This window comes from Chiloscyllium punctatum, chromosome 2, assembly GCF_047496795.1.
Source record: "Chiloscyllium punctatum isolate Juve2018m chromosome 2, sChiPun1.3, whole genome shotgun sequence".
Taxonomy (NCBI): domain Eukaryota; kingdom Metazoa; phylum Chordata; class Chondrichthyes; order Orectolobiformes; family Hemiscylliidae; genus Chiloscyllium; species Chiloscyllium punctatum.
The window spans coordinates 30,975,466-30,999,807 of NC_092740.1; the positions used below are offsets into that span (position 1 = coordinate 30,975,466).

The 24,342-nt window shown below is 42.5% G+C and overlaps 1 protein-coding gene across 20 annotated transcripts in view; it reads left to right on the plus strand.

Annotated features, from left to right (window-relative positions):
• The window catches only part of LOC140495521 (teneurin-3), a 2,480,372-nt gene that overhangs the window by 2,278,104 nt on the left and 177,926 nt on the right, over positions 1-24,342 (plus strand). For all 20 annotated transcript variants that reach the window (XM_072594601.1, XM_072594600.1, XM_072594605.1 and 17 more), the window contains one exon: positions 14,853-14,975. In XM_072594601.1, the coding sequence (XP_072450702.1) occupies positions 14,853-14,975 (123 nt within the window). The remainder of the gene's footprint in view (positions 1-14,852; positions 14,976-24,342) is intronic.

The window sequence follows — 24,342 nt, forward strand, 5'->3', positions numbered from 1 at the left end:
GATCATGGCGTCAGGATGTGACTGTGGATAGTAAAATCTCCATCTTACTGAGTCCTCTTGCATTGTGATGCGCTGAGTGAAGTGTGCACCAGTTTCGATCTGAAACGTACAAAAAAACGTACAACACACACAGCGAGTAGTTACGGTTTGGAATGCACTGCTTGGAAGTGTAGTTGAGGCGGGGTCAGTTGAGACATTCAAGAAAGCTTTGTAAACGGTGTGCAGCAGTAGAAGGTCAAGGCAGAAGATTAGCACTAGCTAAGAAAACAGGAACAAGCATAGTGGACCAAATGGTCTCCTTCCGCACCATAACAATTCTGCAAATTGCTTAATGTTAACTGAGAAACACGAACGTCTCCCCCCACCCCCCACCTCTAATTTTTGTGATATGTGTAGGTATACTGTCATAAAAGCCGATTGATTCTTTCAGGACTATGTTACACCCATTCCATCAAAGCTAGCTTAAGTTTCACCACATCAGCTACGAATGCCTTGCTGAAGGTAAAAAGCCCATCACTGCAGGTACAGGAGATCATGAAGGCAGCACAGATCTGTGTCAACAGTTTAATAAAGAAACAGTACTTGACACCAGGTATCACATCAAGCCTCAGCACATGCAAAGTGGCCAGTTGCCCTCAGGAAAGTTGAGAAATTGTTGAGAAGCATTGCTAATACACTCATTATATAACAGGAAATTAGTAGCCTATTAGAATAATTTCTTCAAGATATTCTGTGTTACCAGAGCCATCCAGAGTCAATTTCATGCTGATAGCTAATGAACTGAATGGTGCAAGTTCAGGGAGACATAATGTTCAGAAGCATGGCTAATTTGTTTGAAGAGTGAAGACTTTAAAATAAACTGAAGCATTTGCAGCAAAGTTCTGCCACCCCCAACACGAAGCATTAGGCTGTCTCATCCTCTCCACCAATCCTCACTCCCATCCCAGCCCACTACAAACTCCTCTGTATACCCCTAGTCACTGAACTGATTGTAAGGGTATTTTCCAATGGATCCTTAATTGTGGCCTAATGTCAACCCGATTTCCCGTCCTGCATGCCAGTCACACCTGGTTTTGATCGGAAAGCTGAACATGGAACTGAGGCCTGGGAGTGGGTATGGACTGCACTGCCTGGAATTGTGGTGGAGGCAGTTCAGTTGAGGCATTCAAGAAAGCATTGGTTAATTATTTGTATGGAAGCTATTGTATGTAAATTATTTGTATATAAAGACATGGGGACAGCACGGTGGCTCAGTGGTTAGCACTGCACCCTCACAGCACCAGGAACCCAGGCTCGATCCAGCTTTGGGTGACTGTCTGTGTAAAGTTTGCACATTCTTCCCGTGTGGGTTTCCTCTGGGTGCTCTAGTTTCCTCCCACAGGCAAAAGATGTGCAGGCTTGGTGGATTGGTAATGCTAAATTGCCCATAGTGACCAGGGATGTGTAGGCTAGGTGGATTAGCCATGGGGAACATGTTGGCTAAAGGGATGGGGTGGAGTTTGGGTGGAATGCCTTTCAAAGGGTCGGTATGGACTTGATGGGCCAAATGATCTGCATCCAGACTAGAGATTCTGTGGAGACAAAAGCTCTCTGTTATTATCAGAGGAGTGAAATTTGTAATGTCGCCAAGTTGCTACAGTACCAATGGAATGACAGAAAATGTGACACTGATTTGAATGTGCACCACTGGCTCTAGGCCAGCTCCCCTTGTGCTTGTGTTCCCAACTCTTCAAAGTGCAGGCATTCCATTGGAACATGATCAAAAGGACTTAGAACACTTGCTTCACACCTAGAACTGAATTATATATGACCTTTCTAAAGTCTGAACATTGCACCTATTCCCAAATATGCTGCTACTTGACCCAGAGATTGCTTCAAAGTTGGGCTTGTTCACCACAGTTCTTGTCATCAAGCTTTTTCTCCCTACCTGCCCACCACACACGTACACCCCATCTTCTCCATCATTTCAAATACTTCCTAAATCAGTGTATGCTGACCAGTACAGAGGTGGTAATGTACAAAGCCAAGGTACTGTATGTTGAAGGGACAGGGTTGACAGTGGTGGGTGTGCACAGTGTTAAGTTTAGCATTTTCATTGCCTTAAAACGGTGTTTGGAAAATTTCCAGAAAGTTATGCAAACAAAAATTTTAGTCTTTTGGACTGTCTTTGTGTCTCAAGATATGAAGGCATTAATTAGTATTGGCTATATTATTGTTATTACTTTTGATGTGTTTTTGCAATCAATCAAATATAGACAAACTCAAGCCACAAACCCCACCTCTTTTTATGCTGTGCCTAAAATCCAGATACAGATTCAGGAAAAGGCAGCATCAGGCATGACATCCCTTGTTACCTTTATGTGGTACCCACAAATTCATAGCTTCCAGTGTGTTCAATTAAAAAAACACATATATATGATTCCTTTCTCAATCCTCAAGGCCATCCGAAACAGGGATGGATTTTTTTTAACCTTCTGCCTTAGAACCAAGTTGTGCAGTGAAAGTTTGTTGGGGTCCACCATGTGAAATTTTGTTTTAACTGGAGCATGTTAAAAAGAAAACTCGTAGATTAGTAAAATTGAATAACAGCATTACAGATCTCTAAAATATTTTGGAAGTGTAGTCCCAGTTGTAAAGTAGGAAATGTTGCAGCCAGTTTGCAAACAGCAAACTCCAACATAGAGTAAATTGCTTACAGCCAGATGACCTGTTTCAGTCATGTTGTGTAACTATAAATCTTGACCAGGGCTTGATAAAGAATGCTCTTTACTTTTTTTTACCTTCACCTGAGGGCAGATGCTGTCTTGGTTTCAGTTTCATCCAAAAGTCAACAGCTCAAACGGTGTGCCAGTCCCTCAGTCCTGGAATGAGAACTGAAGTTATGTTCAAGTCTCTCAGACTTGAACCATCCAATCTTCCAACTTAGGGGTGAGACTGCTACCATTGACCACCTCATTGGAGTGGAATGTTAACAATCGCCATTAGAGACTGATCACTAAAGAAGAAATATGAACTCTGAATTAGTAGTTAAAAGACTATTTCAAATTTTTTATGTTGTAAAGCGTTTACTGTAACAACAGACGAAAAGCATGACTGACGAAATGTTTTATTATGGACAACGTATATGTGCTACAACAGAACAGAATGCCATCCCTCCTTATTTTTAGCCCACTTCACAGGTATACTTTACTTTAGGAATAGATGCTGGAGAGTCAGAGTCAAAAAGGGTGGTGCTGGAAAATCACAGCAGGTCAGGCAGCATCCGAGGAGTGGGAGAGTCAACATTTCGGGTGTAAACCCTTCATCACGCTTTTGGAGGGGGAAGGGGTCTGAGAGAAAAGTAGAGGGAGTGGGGAAAAGGTCGATGCAGGTAGGAGGTGATTGTGATAGGGCAGAGGGGAGGGTGGAGCCGATATGTAGGAAGGAAGATGGACACGTAGGACAGTTCAAGAGCATAGTGCTGAGTTGGAGGGTTGCCAACCACTTCATCTCTCTCTCCTGCTCTCCACAAGGACGTGGGCCTGGGCCTCCTGCACCACCAAATCAAAGCCACCCGCAACTGGAGGAAGAATACCTCATCTTCTGCCTTGGGACCCTCCAACCACGTGTTGTCAACATTGACTTCGCCAGTTTCTAAATCTCCCCATACCCCACTCCATCCAAGATCCAACCCTCCAACTCGGCTTGGCCCTCTTGACCTGTCCTCCCTATCCATCTTCCTTCCCACCTTTCTGCTCCACCAAACTATTTCAATCACCTCCTACCTGCATCCACCTATTCCCATCCCACCTACCTTTCCCCCAGCCCCACACCACCCCCCTATTTATCACTCAGGCCCCATCCCACTCCACGTTCCTGATGAAGAACTTATGCCCGAAACATCTACTCTCCTGCTCCTCGGCTGCAGCTTGACCTGCTGCGCTTTTCCAGCACTACACTTTTCGACTCTGTACTCGAGGCAGACATTCATTTTTGTTTCAGAATTAATCCAATTCTTAGGTTCTCAGGATTTATTCCCATTGTTTTCTCTTCGCAGACTTATAACATGTAAACTGGTTTTCACGTGAGACTTGCCTTTCCTTGAGTTTAGATCAGAGTGGTGCTGGAAAAGCACAGGAGGTCAGGCAGCATCCGAGGAGCAGGAAAATCGACTTTTCGGGCAAAAGCCCTTCATCAGAGCTGCTGAACTTTTCCAGCAAAACTCTGATCTAAACTCTGGTTTCCAGCATTTGTAGTCCTCACTTTTGCCTAGTTGATTTTTTCCTTTCCTTGAGACTCTTGCTTTAGTCCAAGCAAAGCAACTCTTGATATTCAGAGATACTGAAGGAATGCCTCTACCCTCATTTCTGCACTACTTCTGCCTCCTACCCCTTAGCAATGCGAATCACATGGGTCTTGTATCACAGTAGAATTGTTAATTAGCTATCCTTGAATGTCCAACTGCCTTTCATCTTGGAACAAAATGCCTAGATTTCAATTAACAACATGACATTCTTAACACTTTTATGAGACCATGGGGTCTCGTAGTTTCCACTCTTAATACTCAGGTTGCTGCCTTTGTCTCCAATCATAAAAACCTTTAACCTTCTTCCCAGGAAAGCAATTCAAGCTTTTTTTTTATCTCTTAACAATCAAATAATCAAGGCTTACTGTCGGGCAGATTTCAGCTGAGGTTACACAATCCCCTTTATTTTACCCTGAATTTAAAGATATAATCTCAAAGTATAATAATCGTGTAAACCTCAGAATTAAAACAGAAGGCTTGTTGGTTCATTTCCCTATTGAAATACAATGTAGACCAAGACAATTAAAAATTTTTGTAGCAGCTTTAACTTCTAACTCAAACCAGCCGTCCCCGATTTGCATTCCACCCTCACTGGGCTAAATTATGACAGCCAGCCCTACTGGCTGGGAAAGCAGCAAGCAGCCAGAGGGACCATAACTCAGCTGTTTAGTCAGGCTCACATCAGGGAGCTTATTTGCTAAACATGCTGCTTGCATCAAGTTGCTGCTTCAGTGTGAAGATTCTTTTGCAAGTTGCAGCCGAGGTGGGTCCAGCTCAATCCCTGAAAGAACCAGGATACAAATCGGCCATTGGAACACAACACTAAATCTTCCATTTGCAAGTTACAGTTCTGAGAGTGCAACAGGAGTGCAGTTTAAGGTTTGGCTGTGACAGCGTGCCAGCAATTTACAATCTGCACTCCATTATCTCTGCATTAGTGTACTCAGCTGATCACTTCTTCATTCTTTAAATGGATCAGTTCCATCAAGCACAACCAGCATTTGCATTGTAGATCTTCAGTATCTCATCTTCTGCCATTTATGCTATCTTGGGCCTCCTGGCATGGTGTGGCAACTTTCTGGACCCTGCAGTTGCCTTCCAACATGGCGTGTCGTTGGCCCAGTGTGGAGCCAGTGCCCAGTGTGGTAGCTTGGTGCCAGCGCAGACCGCTGTACTGAACTTTTATTTCTGTAATGCTGGACATTTTATTTCTCTGTTGTATAAGAATTTGTAACTAGGTACTTTTGTATCTTTGTTGGCACAGTAATTGGTGGAGTATAAACTTTTCATTATGTTCATTGAGTATATGTGACATTTCTATTTTTGACATTTGTCAAATAATTTGTCATTAGCATAAAAACATCATTTTGTTACCCAGAAGTGTAACCCAGCTGAATCTGCTTCGAGCAATTTAGTGTCAGACATCGAACCATTATTTATTTCTAAGGAGACACCATTACATGTTAGGGACCGTTTGAATTTTGAACATACTTACATCTTGGCATCCTTAGCTGTGTTTTTACCTCGCTTCCTATATTACCGTGTATACTCGAGTAAAAGTTGAACCCGTGTAAAGGTTGACCCCTATTTTTGCCCAACAAACCTGGAATTTCCCATAGAACTCATGTAAAAATTGACTCTAGTTCTTCACAGATAACAGATCAATATTTGTGAGTCAAGGTAATACCTTGTGCATCAATGTAATGTTGAGTAAATTAATTGTTTTCTCATGCTGTTACATGTTTTTTTAGATTACTTTCAGTGTGGAAGCAGGCTCTTCGGCCCAACAAGTTCACATCGACCTGCCGAAGCGCAACACACCCAGACCCATTCCCCTCCATTTACCCCTTCACCCTACTTTACAGGCAATTTTGCACATTTTTGAACTGTGGGAGGAAACCGGAGCACCCAAAGGAAACCCACGCAGACACGGGGAGAATGTGCAAACTCCACACAGTCAATCGCCTGAGGCGGAAATTGAACCCGGGTCTCTGGTGCTGTGAGGCAGCAGTGCTTGCCACCGTGCCGCCCATAAATTGATGTGCAATTCACACCAATTTGACACGAAGGTTTAAGACGCATCAGGTCAAAGTCCCTTTGTGTGCAGCTCAGCATACCATAATTCACTATGTTTTTTTTAATTTGTTTAGAGATCATTGATAAGATATTTAGGACTGTAGGATGAATTTCATCCCCCTCAAAAGTAGAATCCATGTCATAGTTGACCTCATAATTTAACTTTAAAAAATAGTCTAAAAAATTTGACTTTTACACGAGTATATACGATATATGACAAAATAAATTGTATTAGCATTTATTTATTGAGCCAATTCTTCTTCCTTTCTGGCCTCCAGCCACTCATTCAAAGAGATGCAATGTTTGACAATTATGGTTTGTCGCTGTCTATGTGGACTTTGGCTGTAGTGCTTCATCAAACCTTTACAGGAGGTTCCATCTACTGGAACTTCACACAATATATTATGGGCAAATTCAGCACTGCTTAATGCTACAGGCTATTGGTTTGAAAACTGCAACCATCCAGAAGATCCACTATGCTGTATGTTCTGAGAATCCAGTGCACTGGAATATTTGACATTATATCACTAATACTGTGTCATTTCTTTTCAATGAGTTAAAAGATAACTTATTGCAGTGATCGCACTTAATGATTTGTAAAGTATGCATCTGCCTGGGAATTTCCTCAGAGCTGCACTGCCACACTCTGGAATTGCAACATCACTAAGTCAAGAACAGAGCAGGGCTTTAAATTGAATACAATATGGAACACAAGGGTCAGTCTGAACAAGGATACAGAATTGACTGAGCGACAGGAAGCAGGTAGTATTTTTCGGGCTGAAGGAGGGTTTTTAGTGGAGTTCCCCAGGAGTCGATAATGGGGCCCTTGCTTTTTCTAATATATATTTATGTTCAAGGTCTTGGTGTGCAGGGACAATTTCACAGTTTACAGATTATACAAAAGTTGGAGCCATTGTAATCTGTAAAGATGACTGTGTAGAACTTCCAAGTGGATGTAGACGTTGGTAGAGTCGGTAGATAAATGACAGATGAAGTTCAATGCTGAGAAGTGTGAGATGATGCAATTTGGTGGGAAGAACATTAGGACATAAACAAAGAACAAGAGTACGGTCAGTTCCTGCTGTAACACGGTAGTTCTGTGCTCATGCAATCCTGTATTCTAAGAAAATCACATAACAGCAGCACCATTTAAACCAAAGGTGCTGGAATTGCGTTATAACCAATACACGCTTTAAAACTTTACACTTTAGAAACTGTGTCCGCAATTTTTAATCGTATCATAGTGAATTCGCGTTAACAAAATGCACATTATAGAAGAACGACCTGTACATGGCTCCTGAAGCCTGCTCGGCTATTCTGTAAGATCATGGCTAATCTGATTTTCACATCAACACTATACAAATCATTTAAGGTGGTTGGACACCGAAAGAGAAGTTAATAAAGCATACAGTAACCTGGACTTTATTAGTAGGGACATAGAGTACAAGAGTAAAACTCAGGCAAGTCATTCTAGTTTGGTTTGGGACCATAGTTGACATGGACTAGTTGGGCCTAAAGGTCTGTTTCCATGCTGTATGATTCGATAACTTCTTTAAGATACTTGTTAGACTACAGCTGGAGTTCTGTACACATTGCTGGGTGCTACACTATCAAAGGAATGTGAGTGCATTGGAGAGAGTCCAGAAGAGATTTACATGAATGGTTCGAGGAAGCAGAAACTTCAGTTATAACGGTAGGTTGAAGAATTCAGACTGTTCTCATTGGAGCGAAGAAGCTTAAGAGGAGATCTGTTTGAAGTTTTCAAATGCATGAAGGGGCTGGATCTAGTAGAGATGGAGAAACTATTCCTGCTTGTGAAAGAACCAAGAACAAAAGGACATAGATTTAAAGTAATTTACGAAAAAAGCAAACATAATTTGAAAGAGAACGTTTTCACATAGTGTGGCTCCGACCTGGAATGCACTTTTTGCAAGTGTGGTGGAGGCAAGATAAAGTGAGGCATTGGAGAGGACATTGGATGATAAATTAAATGGAAACTGCAGTCGGGGTTTTGGGAAAAAGGCAGGAGAATGACACTAAATCATGATGTTCATGAGAGCTGCTGCAGATGCAATGGGCTGTTAGGCCTCCTGCACTACAACACTCATGTGATTCTGCGGCTGTAGCACCGTGTCCAAAAATTTAAATAAAAGATTAAAATGTAAACATTTCCCCAGCTCTCACGAAGAAGCCTAACAATATAGAAGCAAGCCATTCCGCCCATCGAGTCCACACTGACGAGTGCCCCAGCATCCCCTTGTTCACCCATATATCATTCATGCCTGCACATGCCACCCATAACCTTCCTAATTGTTCCAGTCACCTCAAGCTCTCTGTGCCAACTCTTGCCCTTTACCCATCCCCATGAACCAGCATAGGAGAAAGTGAGGACTGCAGGTGCTGGAGAGTCAGAGTCAAAACGTGTGGTGCTGGAAAAGCACAGCAGGTCAGGCAGCATCCGAGGAGCAGGAGAATCAACGTTTCAGGCATGAGCCCTTCATTATGAACCATCATGCCAACTTAGCGTCAACTCATTTCAACCCCCATTTTACCCTTCACCTTTTGCAGCTTTATTTATTACTTTAAGTTCTATCTGGAGACTGCACGTTAATGGGGAATGTTCTGTCATTCATTAAAACACATTGGATAAATGTTGATATGTCTTGATAGCTTTGACATTAATTGGTAGCTTTGACACTTCTTGTCAGACATGGCATATCTTTAACAGCTTGATAGCTCAACAGTCTTTATGTACCCTTTAAGCAAAATCATTGAAAATTTCAGAGTTCATCTGTCATGCCCCCCCCTCCCAAGCACCAATGTTTGGCTGAAACCACCCTCCCAAAAATGTGTCACAGGACCATATCCATAAAAGTACAAGGGGGTGCCATGCTCAACCAACGAAAAGCACAGAATTCAAACCTGCTGTGAGCAGGGCTAATGTGTATACTTCATGTACAACATTATTGGAATGAGAAATCCCAATTCAATGGAGGCAACTGGTGAATTAAATGCCCAACTATCTCTTTAAAATGTGCATACCCAAATCCCAGTCTGAATGCACTCCTACCCCCATGAAAATGGGAAACACCATGTTAGCAGCAGGACTTGTGGTTTCAGGCCATTATCATCATCATGCTGAAGGCCAAGGTTTGGCTTATTGGAAGCAAGCGCCAAGCAGCAGGAGTGACATGGGAACGAGATTTGTTGCAAGGACAACTGGGCAGATATGGTTAGAAAAAGGCAGCTGAGAAGCAGACATCTCAGTGCAATTATCTTGAAATTTAGCAGATCATCCTGGAGACCTCTGGATGAGAAAGATTCCAAATTAATGGGAAATCTGCCAACGAGTGGTTGTTGGATTGTCATTTCGATCATAGCGAAACTTGGGAATATGGCATTGTCAGTAAATCAGTGGAAAACAATCTCAGCTGTCCTTTGATACAAAGTTACCAGCGTCATTGACTGTTTCATCACTAGCATTGTAACTTGTGAGGAGGATAGTGTAGAACTTTGAAAGGACATTGACATCTTGGTGAAAAGGGCAGACAAGTGGCATATGACAGAATACAAAGGAGTGTGAGGTGATACATTTTGGTGAAAAGAACACAGAGAGAAAATAAACAATGACGGGGTCTGTGCTAAAAATGTGCCAAAGCAAAGAGGCTTGACTGTCTATGTGCATAAGTCATGAACTTATGGAGGGAGCAGTAAGTGAAGCATATCGTATCCTAGACTTCACGAATTGGAGCATAAAATATGACAACAAGAAGGTTATGCTGAACTTATACTGTTTAATCCTCAGCTAGAATGTTGTATACAGTTCTGGGGACACGCTTCAGAAAGGATGCTAACACATTGCAATGAGTACATAAGAGGTTTACCAGCATAGTTCCAGAGATGAGAAACTTCACTTACAGAAATGCATTGGAAATGTTTGCACTTGGAATAGAGATGTCGAAGAGGAAATTGATTGAGATTTTCAAAATCGTGGAGAGTCTGGAAGAAGAGAAGTCAAAACTGTTCCCATGCAGAGAAGGAACAAGAACAAGAGGACACAAATTGCAACTCATCGCTGATGAATCAAATTAGAAGTGAGACAAGACTTTTCCATGCAATGAGTGGTTCATATCTGGAAGTGTGGAAGACACAGGATTAATAAAGGCATCCAAGAAAGTATTGAGTGATTATTTGAACAGAAATAATCTGCAGTATTAGAAGGAAAAGGCAGAAGAATGGCATTTAGTTCAAATACTCCTTTGGAGACCTATTGCAGACACAATGAACTGAGTGGCTTCCTTCTGCACCAGAAGAATTCTTTATTTTTGTTGGATCCTACCTTTATGCTACCCCAGGACAGTGAGCGCAAGCTATGTTGATCTCTCTTCTACAATATATCTTTTGTAATTCGCACGGACTATAATATAAACTTAGCCCAATGAAAGCCTGCACTTCGAATTTTGGACCTGACTTCCCAGGAACTTGCAAATGTTTTTAAATTTCAGCAATGTACACAATACTTCCCCACACTCACACATCTTACCACTTGTCAATTCTTATCTTACAATTTAAAAATATTGACAGGTCTTTGGGACACCCAGATTGAATGAAATTACTTAAGTGCATGTCCTTTATTTTTAACTTTTCCAATAAGCTGGAAGGATACTGCATCATGAATGTTCATCATGACATTTTAATGCCTGTTGGATTCCGATCTGCACAGTAAAGCTGTAGTCTACTATTTGTGCACTACAGTCATCAGCTAGATTACCACAGCCAGCCTCAGTTACCCTCTCTAAAATGTACAGAAAAATCCTGAGTGCTGCATAGTTAGAAATGGAGTAGAGGCTCTTTTACAATGTTTTCTGTCAGTTAATCTATGCCCAGTGATTTTTAAAACTATATCTTCTTACTAATGTCTACTCTGCAAAGTGTATGTTTTGTCTGAGCGCCCAGAGAAAAAGCTGCAGAGGTTTGTTCCTGTGGCCTAATGTCAATAAGGGAGTGATAAGTTCATGAGCAGCAGGTTTGTACATCTGGGTGTTAAAACCACCTTCTGTCAAAAGGTTGAGTGTTCAAAATCTCAGCGTATGTCAGCTATTAAGAGGCCATTCTCCTCCCAACTGTTAAGACAAATGACATTTTCTTGTGAACTGCTCCCTAGCACAATCCATGCAAAGAAGGATACGTGGATACCTTACAAGGGAGTGCAGAGCCCTTGTGCCCCCTGCCTGCCTGGAATGAGGAGCAAGCCATTGGGACTTCCAGTGGGGAGGGAGAGTCAATGATAGTTGAAAGTGCAAAGTTGCTACTTTGTGAAACCTCTTGATTGCTTCTTGTGCAGAATGACTTTTTAAAGCGTTGCCACTTGTTCAAGCAAAACTTAAGAATGACGCTGATTAACTGAACTGGATAACTGAATTTGCACGGTACTCCTGGGACACGAGGGAGTTGGTAAATGCGCAGGCCTTGGGTTAAGAAGGTTTTCTTCCCATTGCAGCTGAGCGTTTTTGTTTCTTTTATTCCTGACTGCACTAATTGATAATGCAGCATTAATAACAATCATCAAGATTGAGCTGACAGCTCTTAATCTTCATCTTTTACCTCTTATTCTCTGGACTCACTTAAAGATTTCCAGTGTTTCTCTGAATTTAAATTTCCATAGGGTGCAATAAGGGCATGGTAAAGATTTATACATTCAAAGAAAATTGAAAATCTTTTGAGCTACATTTTGTGAGGACAGTGTAGTCAAGATGAACCCACAATGCACTGCAATTTTTAAAAATCCTTGAGACTTGGAGCACAAACTTATTTGGTTAGTACAAGGGCCCTGTTATTGGAAGCAGCACAACATGCAATAATAGTCTGAAAACTTACTCCGCAATTCACTAGCTATCAGTCAGGAAGCATATGAACTCAGCGGGAGGTTTGAGATAAAGGCTAATTTATGGAGAATTATGCGTACATAATCAAACAGAAACTCCAGAAGGGGTGAACATGACTATGCATCTTCCCTTCTGCATGCTTCATCTTCATTTCTTGTTTTGATTATAGTATTCCGAGTATTTTGAAAGCCTTGCTTCCTGCTTTGCTCAAAGCTTTATAAGGCACAGCGCTTTGTGTGAAATCCTGTCAGATTTAATATGGGACATGAAAGTAAACCTGTAACCGTATGTTAGTTATTCATGAGTTCCAAATATGCACACAGACTATTGCACAACAACAAAAAAAGAAGAAATCAGCAACCTAGTGTGTCATTTAGCATTAAATTAATTTGACCCTTTTGTGCTTGATATTAAGTCTTTTCATCAGGTGCAGCGTTTATCTGTCATCAACATGCAAATGACTTGGCTGAAGATCACTTGGCGATGAGCCATTTGGTGATTTTACTGTGTCTGAGCATTGCCCATCTTTTGCAGACAGTAGGAAGTGATTGATTCATTTCTTCTTTTTTACCCTCCCCATGGTGTTTTTTTTTAGCCAGACTGAAATATAATGAGCGTTTTTTTTTTGTCTTTTCTGTAACACAGACATGTCTATAATTGGGATTTTTGTGGTTGGGAATAAGTTGAAAGGTGGCTGATATTTGCCTGTGAGACACAAGAGGGAAAACACCATTCTCAAGGGTGCCTTGGTCATGATAGCCAATATGCAAGTGGACGTCACCACCTGGAGTGGGCTGTTATAAAGGGTGTTTGAGGCCAGGACTCAGTGCAGAACAACATTGTGCTTGTTATGGGAAATAAGCTAATATTCTGGTAGAATCAGATCAAATGTGCTCCAGACTTGCTTCATCCAAAGCAGTCTTATGATCCTACGAATGTTTTAATAATAAAGCAATGAACATATCCACCACTGAAATCCATTTTTTGTTCAGCCCAGTATGGCTGTATGCCAAGTACACTTCTTCCCATTTCTGCATAGTCAATTACTCTTTATTGCTTCAGTGCTGGTCCGAATAAGTCATACTTAAAAAGAAAGAGGATTAAATTTCAGGGCTTGCTGCAAATTAGATCACTTTGGATTCTATTTCCATTGGCCAGTGTGTTCAAACAAGCTCGATACAATCCTATATCCATAAGGACACTATAGCACAAGTTGGAAATGATTAAATCTTGATTGAGATCCTGTCTGTTCTGGAACAGTTTGTAATTTTCTCAGGTCTGATTGGAGGGAGAATGGAAAACCTGGAATGGCCCATAAGAAGCTTCTCAAGGGTCTGTCAAGTGCAAAATTGGACTCTTAAACTTTGATTCTGGAAAACCTGTGTTGTCTTAATTCATAGCTGTCAAGATCACAGCAGGGCCAAGGAAAGTTTATTTGTCATCATGCGGAATGTGTATTTTCATTGATCTAAGCAGCAGGGCTAACTCTGGAGTTTTATTTATCTTGCAAGAGCCCTTTCACCTTCCCTCGCACTGACAGCTCCTTCCAGGAGCTACTGGCTCTCTTGGCAAGTTAATAGCAGCCTCTAACATGGCCACCACCACGCATTTGCCATTAGCATCAAACAGGCAACCCCTACGTTTTGGAAGGGCTCAGTGCCATGGTTTGGAATTCACCTCCATGTTAGGTGGTCAGAACAGCATTTGATTCCTGGCCTCAAACACCATTTACAACAGCCCACTCCAGGTGGTGACCTCCACTTGCGTAAAGGCTATCATGCCCAAGGCACCCTTGAGAATGGTGTTTTCCCTCTTGTTTTTAAAATCTGACCCCAGCAATTTCCAGCTTCCTGCTCAGGGAAGATGGCAGAGAAAAAGTGTGGGTAAGTCGTTAGGGTATTGTAACAAGAATAAAATTGTCTCTTCAAATCCCTACTGTGTGGAAACAAACCTTTCGGCCCAACAAGTCCAGACCAACCCTTCAAAGAGTACCTAGTCAAACCCACTCCCCTCCCCAATTAGTCTACATCTACCCCAAACTAACACATCCCTGAACACTGTGGGCAATTTAGCATGGCACATTCACCTAACTTACATATCTTTGGACTGTGGAAAAAAAGCCAGAGGAAACCCAAGCAGACTTGGGGAGAACATGCAAACTCCACACAGACAGTCGCCCAAGGCTGGAATGAAACCCAGGTCCATGGTGCTGTGAGGCAGCAGTGCTAACCATTGAGCCACCATGCCACCTCAAAGTGACGCTTGTGTAGTATTTACCACTTTGGCTTCAACAGAAATGTGTTAAAAATATTTCAATTTCTTAATGGTGTACTTAATTTTAAAAAACAGCAATTTGAAGAAATTATTCTTGAAATGTTGGGGGTATCGAACGTTAAGTATCTTCTCAATGATTGCCTAGAAATCTGCACCTCAGATGCAGGTTTGTTATGCATTTGGGAGACTTGATCTCTGAGCTTTATATCCTGGGCAGAAAATTCCACAAAGATGTCACGCAATGCTGATTTCATCAAGTAATTCTTTAGCTTTGAAATATCGCTGGAGCCTTGACCTTTCTGATTTTTGATATGCACTTTCTCTTTAATCAGCAATGCATCTACTCGGCCTGAACTGGCAGCTGCAGCAGGTCGAAAATTACATGTTTGAAAACGGAAAAGTGAAGACAGAGAGCTCACCAACTAATGCAGTAACATCAATATCTGGCGATAGTGGTAAGCAATGAAATGGGTCTAGAATAAGCAGAATGCATAGAAAGTGAGAATTGATATTTCAGATGTGTTGACTTCTGTTTTTCTTCATTTTGTTGCACCTTCCTCCCAGAGGGATGACTGCCACAGATCGCCACCTCGATCTGCCCTGTGCTGCAGTTGACATTCCATGACATCAACCACACGCACATTTAATAAAAGCAAAATACTGCAGATGCTGGAGATCTGAAACAAACACAGATAGTGCTGGGGAAACTCCTGGTGGTATCTGTGGAAAATAAAACAGAATTAATGTTTCCAGTCGGATATGAGCTTTTTTCAAACTGCTGAGTTTTGCCAGCATTCCCTGTGTTTGTAACGTGTGTTTATATTTCAAAAGGTAGTCCAGTATTGTTGTTATGTCTTTAGTTATTATGCCTGTTATCCATTTTTAGCTCTGTTTCACTCTCCTACATTTCCATCAGTCTTCCCCTTCAAGAATTTGTATGTGTAGTCTGTTGTATCCAAATCATTTTCTAAATAATATTACACTATTAGCTGTGGTTCAGTTGCTCGCACTCTTGCTGAATCACAGGGATATGATTGAGTCCCATTCCTCGAGTTGAGCAACAAGAAGCCGGCTTTCACAGTCCAGTGCGGGACAAAGAGAACAGGAGAGTAATATGACCTGAATATGCTTGCTCTCTCTGGTGGATGTAAATCATTCCATCAGACTACTTTGAAGAAGAGCAGTGGAGTACACAGAATCTCTACAGTGTGGACGCAGGTGCTCCAGTTCATCGAGTCCACACTGACACTCTGAAGAGCATCCCACCCAGTCCCACCACCTTACCCTATCCCTGTGACCCTGTATTTCCCAATGGCTAATTCACCTAGCCTGCACTTCCCTAGACACTGCGGGCAAGTTAGCATGGCCAATCTATCCTAACCTGCGCATCTTTGGACTGTGGGAACAAACCAGAGCCTCCAGAGGAAATCCATGCAAACAAGGAGAGAATGTGCAAACTCCACACAGTCAGTTGTCTGAGGGTGGAATCGATCCAGGTCTCTCACCCTATGAGGCAGCAATGCTAACCACTGAGCCACCATCCCACCCCTCGGCCGAATTATCCCTTGGCTGATTCATCCGTCAATCAACATCAGGGAAAAGGAAGGTTTTCTGGTCATTATGACATTGCGGTTTATGGGAGCTTGCTATGTGCAAACTGACTGTAACACTTCCTACATTACAACACTTCAATAGGTGCATCGGCTCTAAAGAGCTTTGAGACATCCTTCATTTTGCAATACTAATCATATTCTCATGAGCTACTTCCCCTCGTGCTAATGTGTTAACGTTGAAAGAAACTGAACTTGAAACGCAGGAAAAGAATGTTGAGGTGCTACATTTTGTCATCAAAAGTTATATACCTCAGAGGCATGAACAAGTAGATGATTGATAAACTGAAGGCATTTGAGATGTGGACATATGGGAGGGTGTTCTGCACACAGAAAGACTAATGACTGCTGGAAATGAAACAAAAACCCATCACATCAAAGATGTAGTATCTTAGACATATCAATATAGCAGATGGCAGATAGACAGTTCTTAGAGTCATAGAGATGTACAGCAAGGAAACAGACCCTTCGGTCCAACTCGTTCATGCCAACCAGATATCCCAACCTAATCTAATCCCATTTCCAGCACTTGGCCCATAACCCTTTCAACCCTTCCTATTCATATACCCATCCAGATGCCTTTTAAATACTGCAACTATACCTGTCTCCACAACCTCCTCTGGCAGCTCATTCCATACACACACCCACCCTCTGCATGAAAAAGTTGCTGCTTAGGTCGCTTTTATTTCTTTCACCTATCACCATAAACCTATGCCCTCTAGTTCTGGACCCTTCCACCCGAGGAAAAATACATCGCCTATTTATCCTATCCATGCCCCTAATGACTTTATAAACCTCTGCAAGTTACTCCTCAACCCCCACTTCAACTCTGGGTGAGCTTAAACTTGTCAACTGCATAATCTGTTCATTGACACCACCATTTTGGAGACCCAGATCATCTTAAATAGACCATGAGATTTCATAACAAATATAGTCCATTTGGCCCATCAACTCTGCCCAATGGGAGTAGAGCCTCTATCTATTGCACTATAAATTGTTTTTATACCTTTTAAACATAGGAATTAAAGCTAGGAATTTAAAACCGTGTTTGGATGGCAGAGTAAATCATCATTGCGCCGTCTGTTTGGAAACACTGAAAGAACAAATGTGAAATTCTGCCTTGATCTGTGATTAGTCTATAGTTTGACTTGAATAATTTTTCTCCATCTGTTAAATTTATGAGGTGTGTCAATTATTAAATTTTTACATTTGTCAATTAGTCGAATCCATCATGTTTCATTTCAAATTCAGCAAACTTGCCCAAAACAAACAGTACATTTCAATCAAAACAATCTTTGTGTCTTTAAGTAAAATGCTGTTAAGTTGAATATTCTGGCATCAGTGATCTTTTACTTAGAAACCTGAAGTCTTCACACTGTTTGCTTTTTATGGTGCTAAAAGCCTACTGTGTAATGGAATGTTATTTGCAATAATAGCAATGTAAAATTTGATTCTCGGTTGGGTGTTTACTATGTAAAATGATAAAATAATTTTACATCAAAAAGATATGAAACCAGCAGGCACGCAGACAGGCACATGCACACACAATTGCATAGGAACACACACACACAGGCACATGCATAGAGGTGCGTACATGCACACACACAGACACACACACAGCATAGAAGTCTTATTCTAATATGAAACCATACAATTCACATATCAGAGGCTAGATTTTTCTTTTGCTTAAATTAAGTGGGATAGCGATACAGTTGGCAGTCGAATGTGATGGTAAGAACTTCCACCTCCATTATAAATAAATACAGAAAATTGTTGGGAATTCCAGCCAATCCAGTAGTTTCGGGGGACAGAGAAACAAAAATGAACATTTTGAACCCAATATGATTCTTTTCCTGAACTGAAGACCATAAGATATAAGAACAGATTTAGACCACTCAGCCCATTGAGTCTGTTCAGACATTCGCTAATGGCTGATATGTTTCTCAACATCATTCTCGTGCCTTTTCCCATAACCCTTGATCCCCTTACCAAGAAAGAACCTGCCTATTGTTTATCTTAAATGCACTCAATGACTTGGCCTCCACAGCCCACTGTACCAATGAGTTCCACAGTTTAACTACTCTCTGGCTGAAGAAATTCCTCCTCATCTCAGTTCAAAAGGTTCATCCCTTCACTATGAGGCGGTGCCCTCAGGTCCTAGTCTCTCCTACTGATGGAAACATCTTCTCAATGTCCACTCTATTCAGGCTTCTCAGTTTTCTGTGAGTTTCAATCGCATCACCTTTCATCATCTAAACTCCATCGAGTACAAACTCAGAATCTTCAGTTGCTCCTCATCTGACAAATTGTCCATCCCTGGGATCATTCTTATAAATCGGCTTTGGAATCCCTCCAATTCCTTCGATGCACGGCTCAAAACAGCTCACAATATTCTAAACGTGGTCTGTCCAGAGCCTTATACAGCCTCAGCAGACACATTCTGCTCTTGTCTTCTGGCCCTCTTGAAATAAATGCTAACATTGTATTTGCCTTCCTAACTGCTAACTGAACCTGCATGTTAACCTTAAGACAATCCCAAGTTCCTTTTTGCTTCAGATGTCTGAAACTTTTCCCATTTAGAAAATAATGTACATCTCTGTTCTTCCAACCAAAGTGCATATCGTCACATTTTCCCACTTCTTTGCCCCTCTACAACTCCTTCTGCAGCCTCCCGCTTCCTTAACACTACCCGTCGTAGAGTCGTAGAATCATGGAGATGTATAGCACTAAAACAGACCCTTCGGTCAAATTTGTCCGTGATAACCAGATATCCTAACCATGAGGGGTTCCATTTACTAGCATTTGGCCCATATCCCTCTAAACCTTTCCTATTCATGTACATCCAGATGCCTTTCAAATGCTGTAATTGTACCAGCCTCCACCACTTCCTCTAGCACCTCATTCCATACACGGACCACCCTCTGCGTGAAAATGTTGCAGTTTTGGCCCCCTTTAAATTTTCTCCTCTCACCTTAAACCTATGCCCTCTAGTTCTGGATTCACCCCACCCCAGGGAAAAGACCTTGTCTATTTATCCTGTCCAGGCCCGTCATGGTTTTATAAATCTCTATAATGTCACCCCTCAGCCTCCGACGTTCCAGGGAAAACAGCCCCAGCCTATTTAGCCTCTCCCTATAGCTCAAATCCTCCAACTCTGGCAACATCCTTGTACATCTTTTCTGAACCTTTGCTGAAGTTTCACAACATCCTACCAATAGGAAGGAGACCAGAATTGCTCACGATATTCCAAAAGTGGCCTAGCCAATTTTGCCACTCATCTTTATGTTATCTGCAAACTCAGTAACAACCCCCTCAGTTCCTTCATCCACATATTAAATATATAACAGGAATAGTTGTGGTCCCAACTCTGACATCTGCAGAACCCTACCACTCACCAGTTGCCATCCTTTATCCACACACTCTGCTTTTTGCCAGTCAGCCGGTCCTCTATCCATGTTAATACCTTACCCCAACACCTTTGCGACCCCCCCCCGCTTAATCTTTTCTGTAATTTTCCATGCAACTGAACCCACTCCCCCACCATGTGGTTTAATGCCCTGTCCACAGCCCTAGTTAAGCAATTCGCCAGCATTCTGGTACCAGAATCTTGAATTTTGTTGAGCCCAATTTTGGCTGAGGACTGCAGAAACTACAGATACAGAATTGCAGAAATATTATGGCAAAGAAGGAGGCCACTTCGCCCCCCCCCCTCCCGTGGCTGCAGCAGCTCATTAGAGGGACAGCCATCTTTATTCCACCCTAATTTTCCTCATTTGCAGAAATTGGAATCCCACTGGGTGTACCCTCCAAGTAAACGAGGAAACATATCAATTTTTATTGCCTTGGGAGGGAAATCCAACCCTGTTTGTCAAACTAGAGAAAGTATAAAAGGAAAAGTTTGAAAGACAGGAATTTCTTTTACAAACACTTTTCAGTCTGCAAATCTGCCACATCAATTAGCCTCATTTTTATGGTCATTCTGAGTTTTTAAAGGGTTAGGCAGCATAAAGGCAGCTCCACCTCAGAGATTGGGCCTTGCATGGTATAATGTTCCTATCATTATAAACCAGCCCTTTCAAGGGGCTGCTGTACAACATAGGTTATGTCCCGACCCTACAAGGTGTGCCAAAGCATGTCCAAACAGTTTGCTTAAAAACGAAAGGTCCTGTGATACAGTGACAGCTGTTGTGTAAGTGTTTCCGGCCCTGGAGCATCATTGCAATGATGTCATAGACCTGCTCATCTGAGCATAAATAATAGTGTGTGTGGAGTCAGAACACTCTGGAAATCTCTACCAGACCAGATTGTAACATGAACATGAACACACAAAGAAGATAGATTAGTCCTTATCTAATGTGTAAGTGGTATTTCGTATTAATATATAATTGATAGCATAGCTTTAAAGTCTAAGCCTGAAGACAGTTCTTGACCTTGTCTTCTCCAGTCTGTTTCAAACTAATGATAAAACAGTAGTGTCCCTATCTCTGGGCCAGAAAGTCCAAGTTCAAGTCCCCCTTTCCCAGATGTGTGTCATACCATGTCTAAGTAGGTTGATTAGAAATACTTCTAAATTAACACAGTGTTTGATGTGGCATGAATAGGAGATCAAGAGCTGTGTCATTCATATTGAAAATTCTCCCTTTTACTGATTCTAAAGCTTCAACCAGGAAGAGGTAAATGTCCTTCAACAATTTTACCAAAAGTCATGACCCAGAATAGAAAAGAACATTCTAAGTCATCAATGGAAGGAAATTCAGCCCCACTTCGCTTGAGATTCATTACTAAAACTAAATAGTTTTTAGTCAAAGTCAATAACTGCTATATCAGCTGGTGATCTAAACAGCCCCAAATTCCTGTTGGTACAGAAGTTGACAGGAAAGTGGTGCAGGTTTAGAGTAAGACATCTGCGCAACTATTTGCAGCACTAATTTGTGAGGTGTTTAGGATATTTTATCCCTTCACAGTACACAAGAGATATCCTCACATTTCTGTTCAGTCTCTGTATTTATGCACTCCAATCCAACTTTGTGGTGACCTTTGCGTGAAAGAGTTGGTGACTGCCACCATTGTTACAAAATGTCCCTGAGGAGGATGGAAGATAATCAACACCGCCTCGTGGCCCAACATTTCAACTCCCCCTCCCACTCTGCCGAGGACATGGAGGTTCTGGGCCTCCTTCACTGCCGCTCCCTCACCACCAGACGCCTGGAGGAAGAACGCCTCATCTTCCGCCTCGGAACACTTCAACCCCAGGGCATCAATGTGGACTTCAACAGTTTCCTCATTTCCCCTTCCCCCACCTCACCCTAGTTCTAAACTTCCAGCTCAGTAACTGTCCCCATGACTTGTCCGGACTTGTCCTACCTGCCTATCTTCTTTTCCACCTATCCACTCCACCCTCTCCTCCTTGACCTATCACTTTCATCCCCTCCCCCACTCACCCATTGTACTCTATGCTACTTTCTCCCCACCCCCACCCTCCTCTAGCTTATCTCTCCACGCTTCAGGCTCACTGCCTTTATTCCTGATGAAGGGCTTTTGCCCGAAAGGTCGATTTCGAAGCTCCTTGGATGCTGCCTGAACTGCTGTGCTCTTCCAGCATCACTAATCCAGAATCTGGTTTCCAGCATCTGCAGTCATTGTTTTTACCAAAGATGGAAAGGGGCTGGTTGTTTTTGTTTACACTGTTTGATCTTGTACATTGGCCTGAGGTAGGCAAATGAAGCCTTGCTTTATCATTGAATAGACAGCACCCCTGAGAACATACCATCAGACCGGCAGCACAGAGATTTGGGCTCAAGTAGAGTAGTGTGTGAACCCAGCATCATCAGAATTCCAGCTACTGACCACAGCAAAGAGTTTGCACTCTGAGCCATTGCAATATGGAATGCTAGCATCTTCCATAATCCAGAGCTGAGAATACATGATAAAAATATCTGATTTCATTCCTAAGTTTGCAGCCACCCAGACCTGATGTTTCCAACTTCTGTAATGAAAAGGCTAATTCACTGAGATTGCTAAAGAGCTGTTTGTATTAACTCTCATGCCTAGAATGCTCTTGACCACCAAAGGATGTTATTAAGTCTAAGTGAGTGATGACCGCCATTTCAGACTAATCCAGAAGCAATCTGCAGCCAATTAGTAAGAATTCTTATGGTGCCTCACATCTGACGTCCCTCCCCATTCAGGCCCAGAGCAGTATATTTGGAACGACGCCATGGGAAACAGCAAAATGCATGGCTTCAAATTGCTCTGAGGTTTGGCTGTTCTGGAGTAGCCCAGCCTTGGGGAAATCACATCTCAGTGCAGGATATGGTTTGTTTTTGGAGCCAGGCAGCTCGGACTTCCTTCATGCTTTCCAAAAGAGAGATCAACCTGAGGCTCATTGTGCGAAAAGAAATTGTGAAGGATGAAAACTCTGCCGGATGGAAATAAAGGATGTCTTCTCCCCAATGAGGAATGGTTGGGATGGGCTAGGTTCTGCCACTGGGGTCCAAACAGATCCCACCACCAAGGATATATTTCCTCCCCTCCCCTATCAGCATTCTGGAAAGACCACTCCCCCCGCGACTCCCTTGTCAGGTCCACACCCCCCCACCAACCCAACCTCCACTCCCAGCACCTTCCCCTGCAACCGCAAGAAATGCAAAACTTGCGCCCACACCTCCCCCCTCGCTTCTCTCCAAGGCCCCAAGGGATCCTTCCATATCCATCACAAATTCACCTGCACCTCCACACACATCATTTACTGCACCCGCTGCACCCGATGTGGCCTCCTCTATATTGGGGAGACAGGCCGCCTACTTGCGGAACGTTCCAGAGAACACCTCTGGGACACCAGCATCAACCAACAACCGCCCCGTGGCTGAACACTTTAACTCCCCCTCCCACTCCACCTAGGACATGCAGGTCCTTGGCCTCCTCCATCGCCAGACCATGGCAACACGACACCTGGAGGAAGAGCGCCTCATCTTCCGCCTAGGAACCCTCCAACCACAAGGGATGAATGCAGATTTCTCCAGCTTCCTCATTTCCCCTCCCCTCACCTTATCTCAGTCCCAACCCTCGGACTCAGCACCACCTTCTTGACCTGCAATCTTCTTCCTGACCTCTCCGCCCCCCCCCCCCCACCCCCTCTCCAGCCTATCACCCTCACCTTAACCTCCTTCCACCTATCGCATTCCCAACACCCCTCCCCCAAGTCCCTCCTCCCTACCTTTTATCTTAGCCTGCTTGGCACACCTTCCTCATTCCTGAAGAAGGGCTTATGCCCGAAACGTCGATTCTCCTGCTCCTTGGATGCTGCCTGACCTGCTGCGCTTTTCCAGCAACACATTTTTCAGCTCTGCAAGTGTTCAGAAGAGTCAGAGGTGCCTTGATTGAAACATCCAAGATTCTGAGGGTCTTTGACAAGTTTGGGGTGGGGAAAGGGTGTTTCTTCTTGCAGGAGAATGTAGAACTAAATGTCACTGTTCCAAACTCAGGGGTGATCCATTTAAATCCTTGCAAAACTGGCAACATGGGAAACTAAATTCAACAAATCTGGCAAATTGTGGACTAACAGCAAAGAAATTATCATAAAAACTGCTGGGTGACTCTTATGATCCAAATGCTTTCCTGATGCCCTTCAGAGCAAGGAAGTATCATCCTTGTCTGATCTGATATGCGTGTTACAAGTTCAGCCCTATGTGGTTGATTCTCAGGTCAGTAATGAAGAGCAACAATGCAATGTGCAATAAATATGTCGTATAAATGCCTCCCAGACCTCAAAAAGAAATACATGAAGCATGGTGTGCACAGAATTGTTACAATGCAGAAGGAGACCATTCAGCCCATCTTGTCTATTACAGCTCTCTAAATGAGTACTATAATTTAATGACAATTTCCTTCTTTTTCACCGTACCTGTACTGATTGTTTCTATTCAAATAGTCTTGTGATGCTCTCTTGTTCTTGCCCCATTGTTGTGATATCCTTCTTACTCATTTCTGATGTACTTAACTGTTTCTCACAACAAAACAGCAAAGAATTTTCCTTGGTGCATAGGAGATTGAGGGTTAACCTGATCGAGGTTTATAAAATGATGAGGGCAGACAAAAGGTTAGAGCAAATATCTTTTCCCTTGGGTTGGGGAGTTCAAAACTAGTGGACATAATTTTAAGGTGAGAGGAGAAAGATTTATGAGGAAGCTGAGGGGCAACATTTTCACACAGA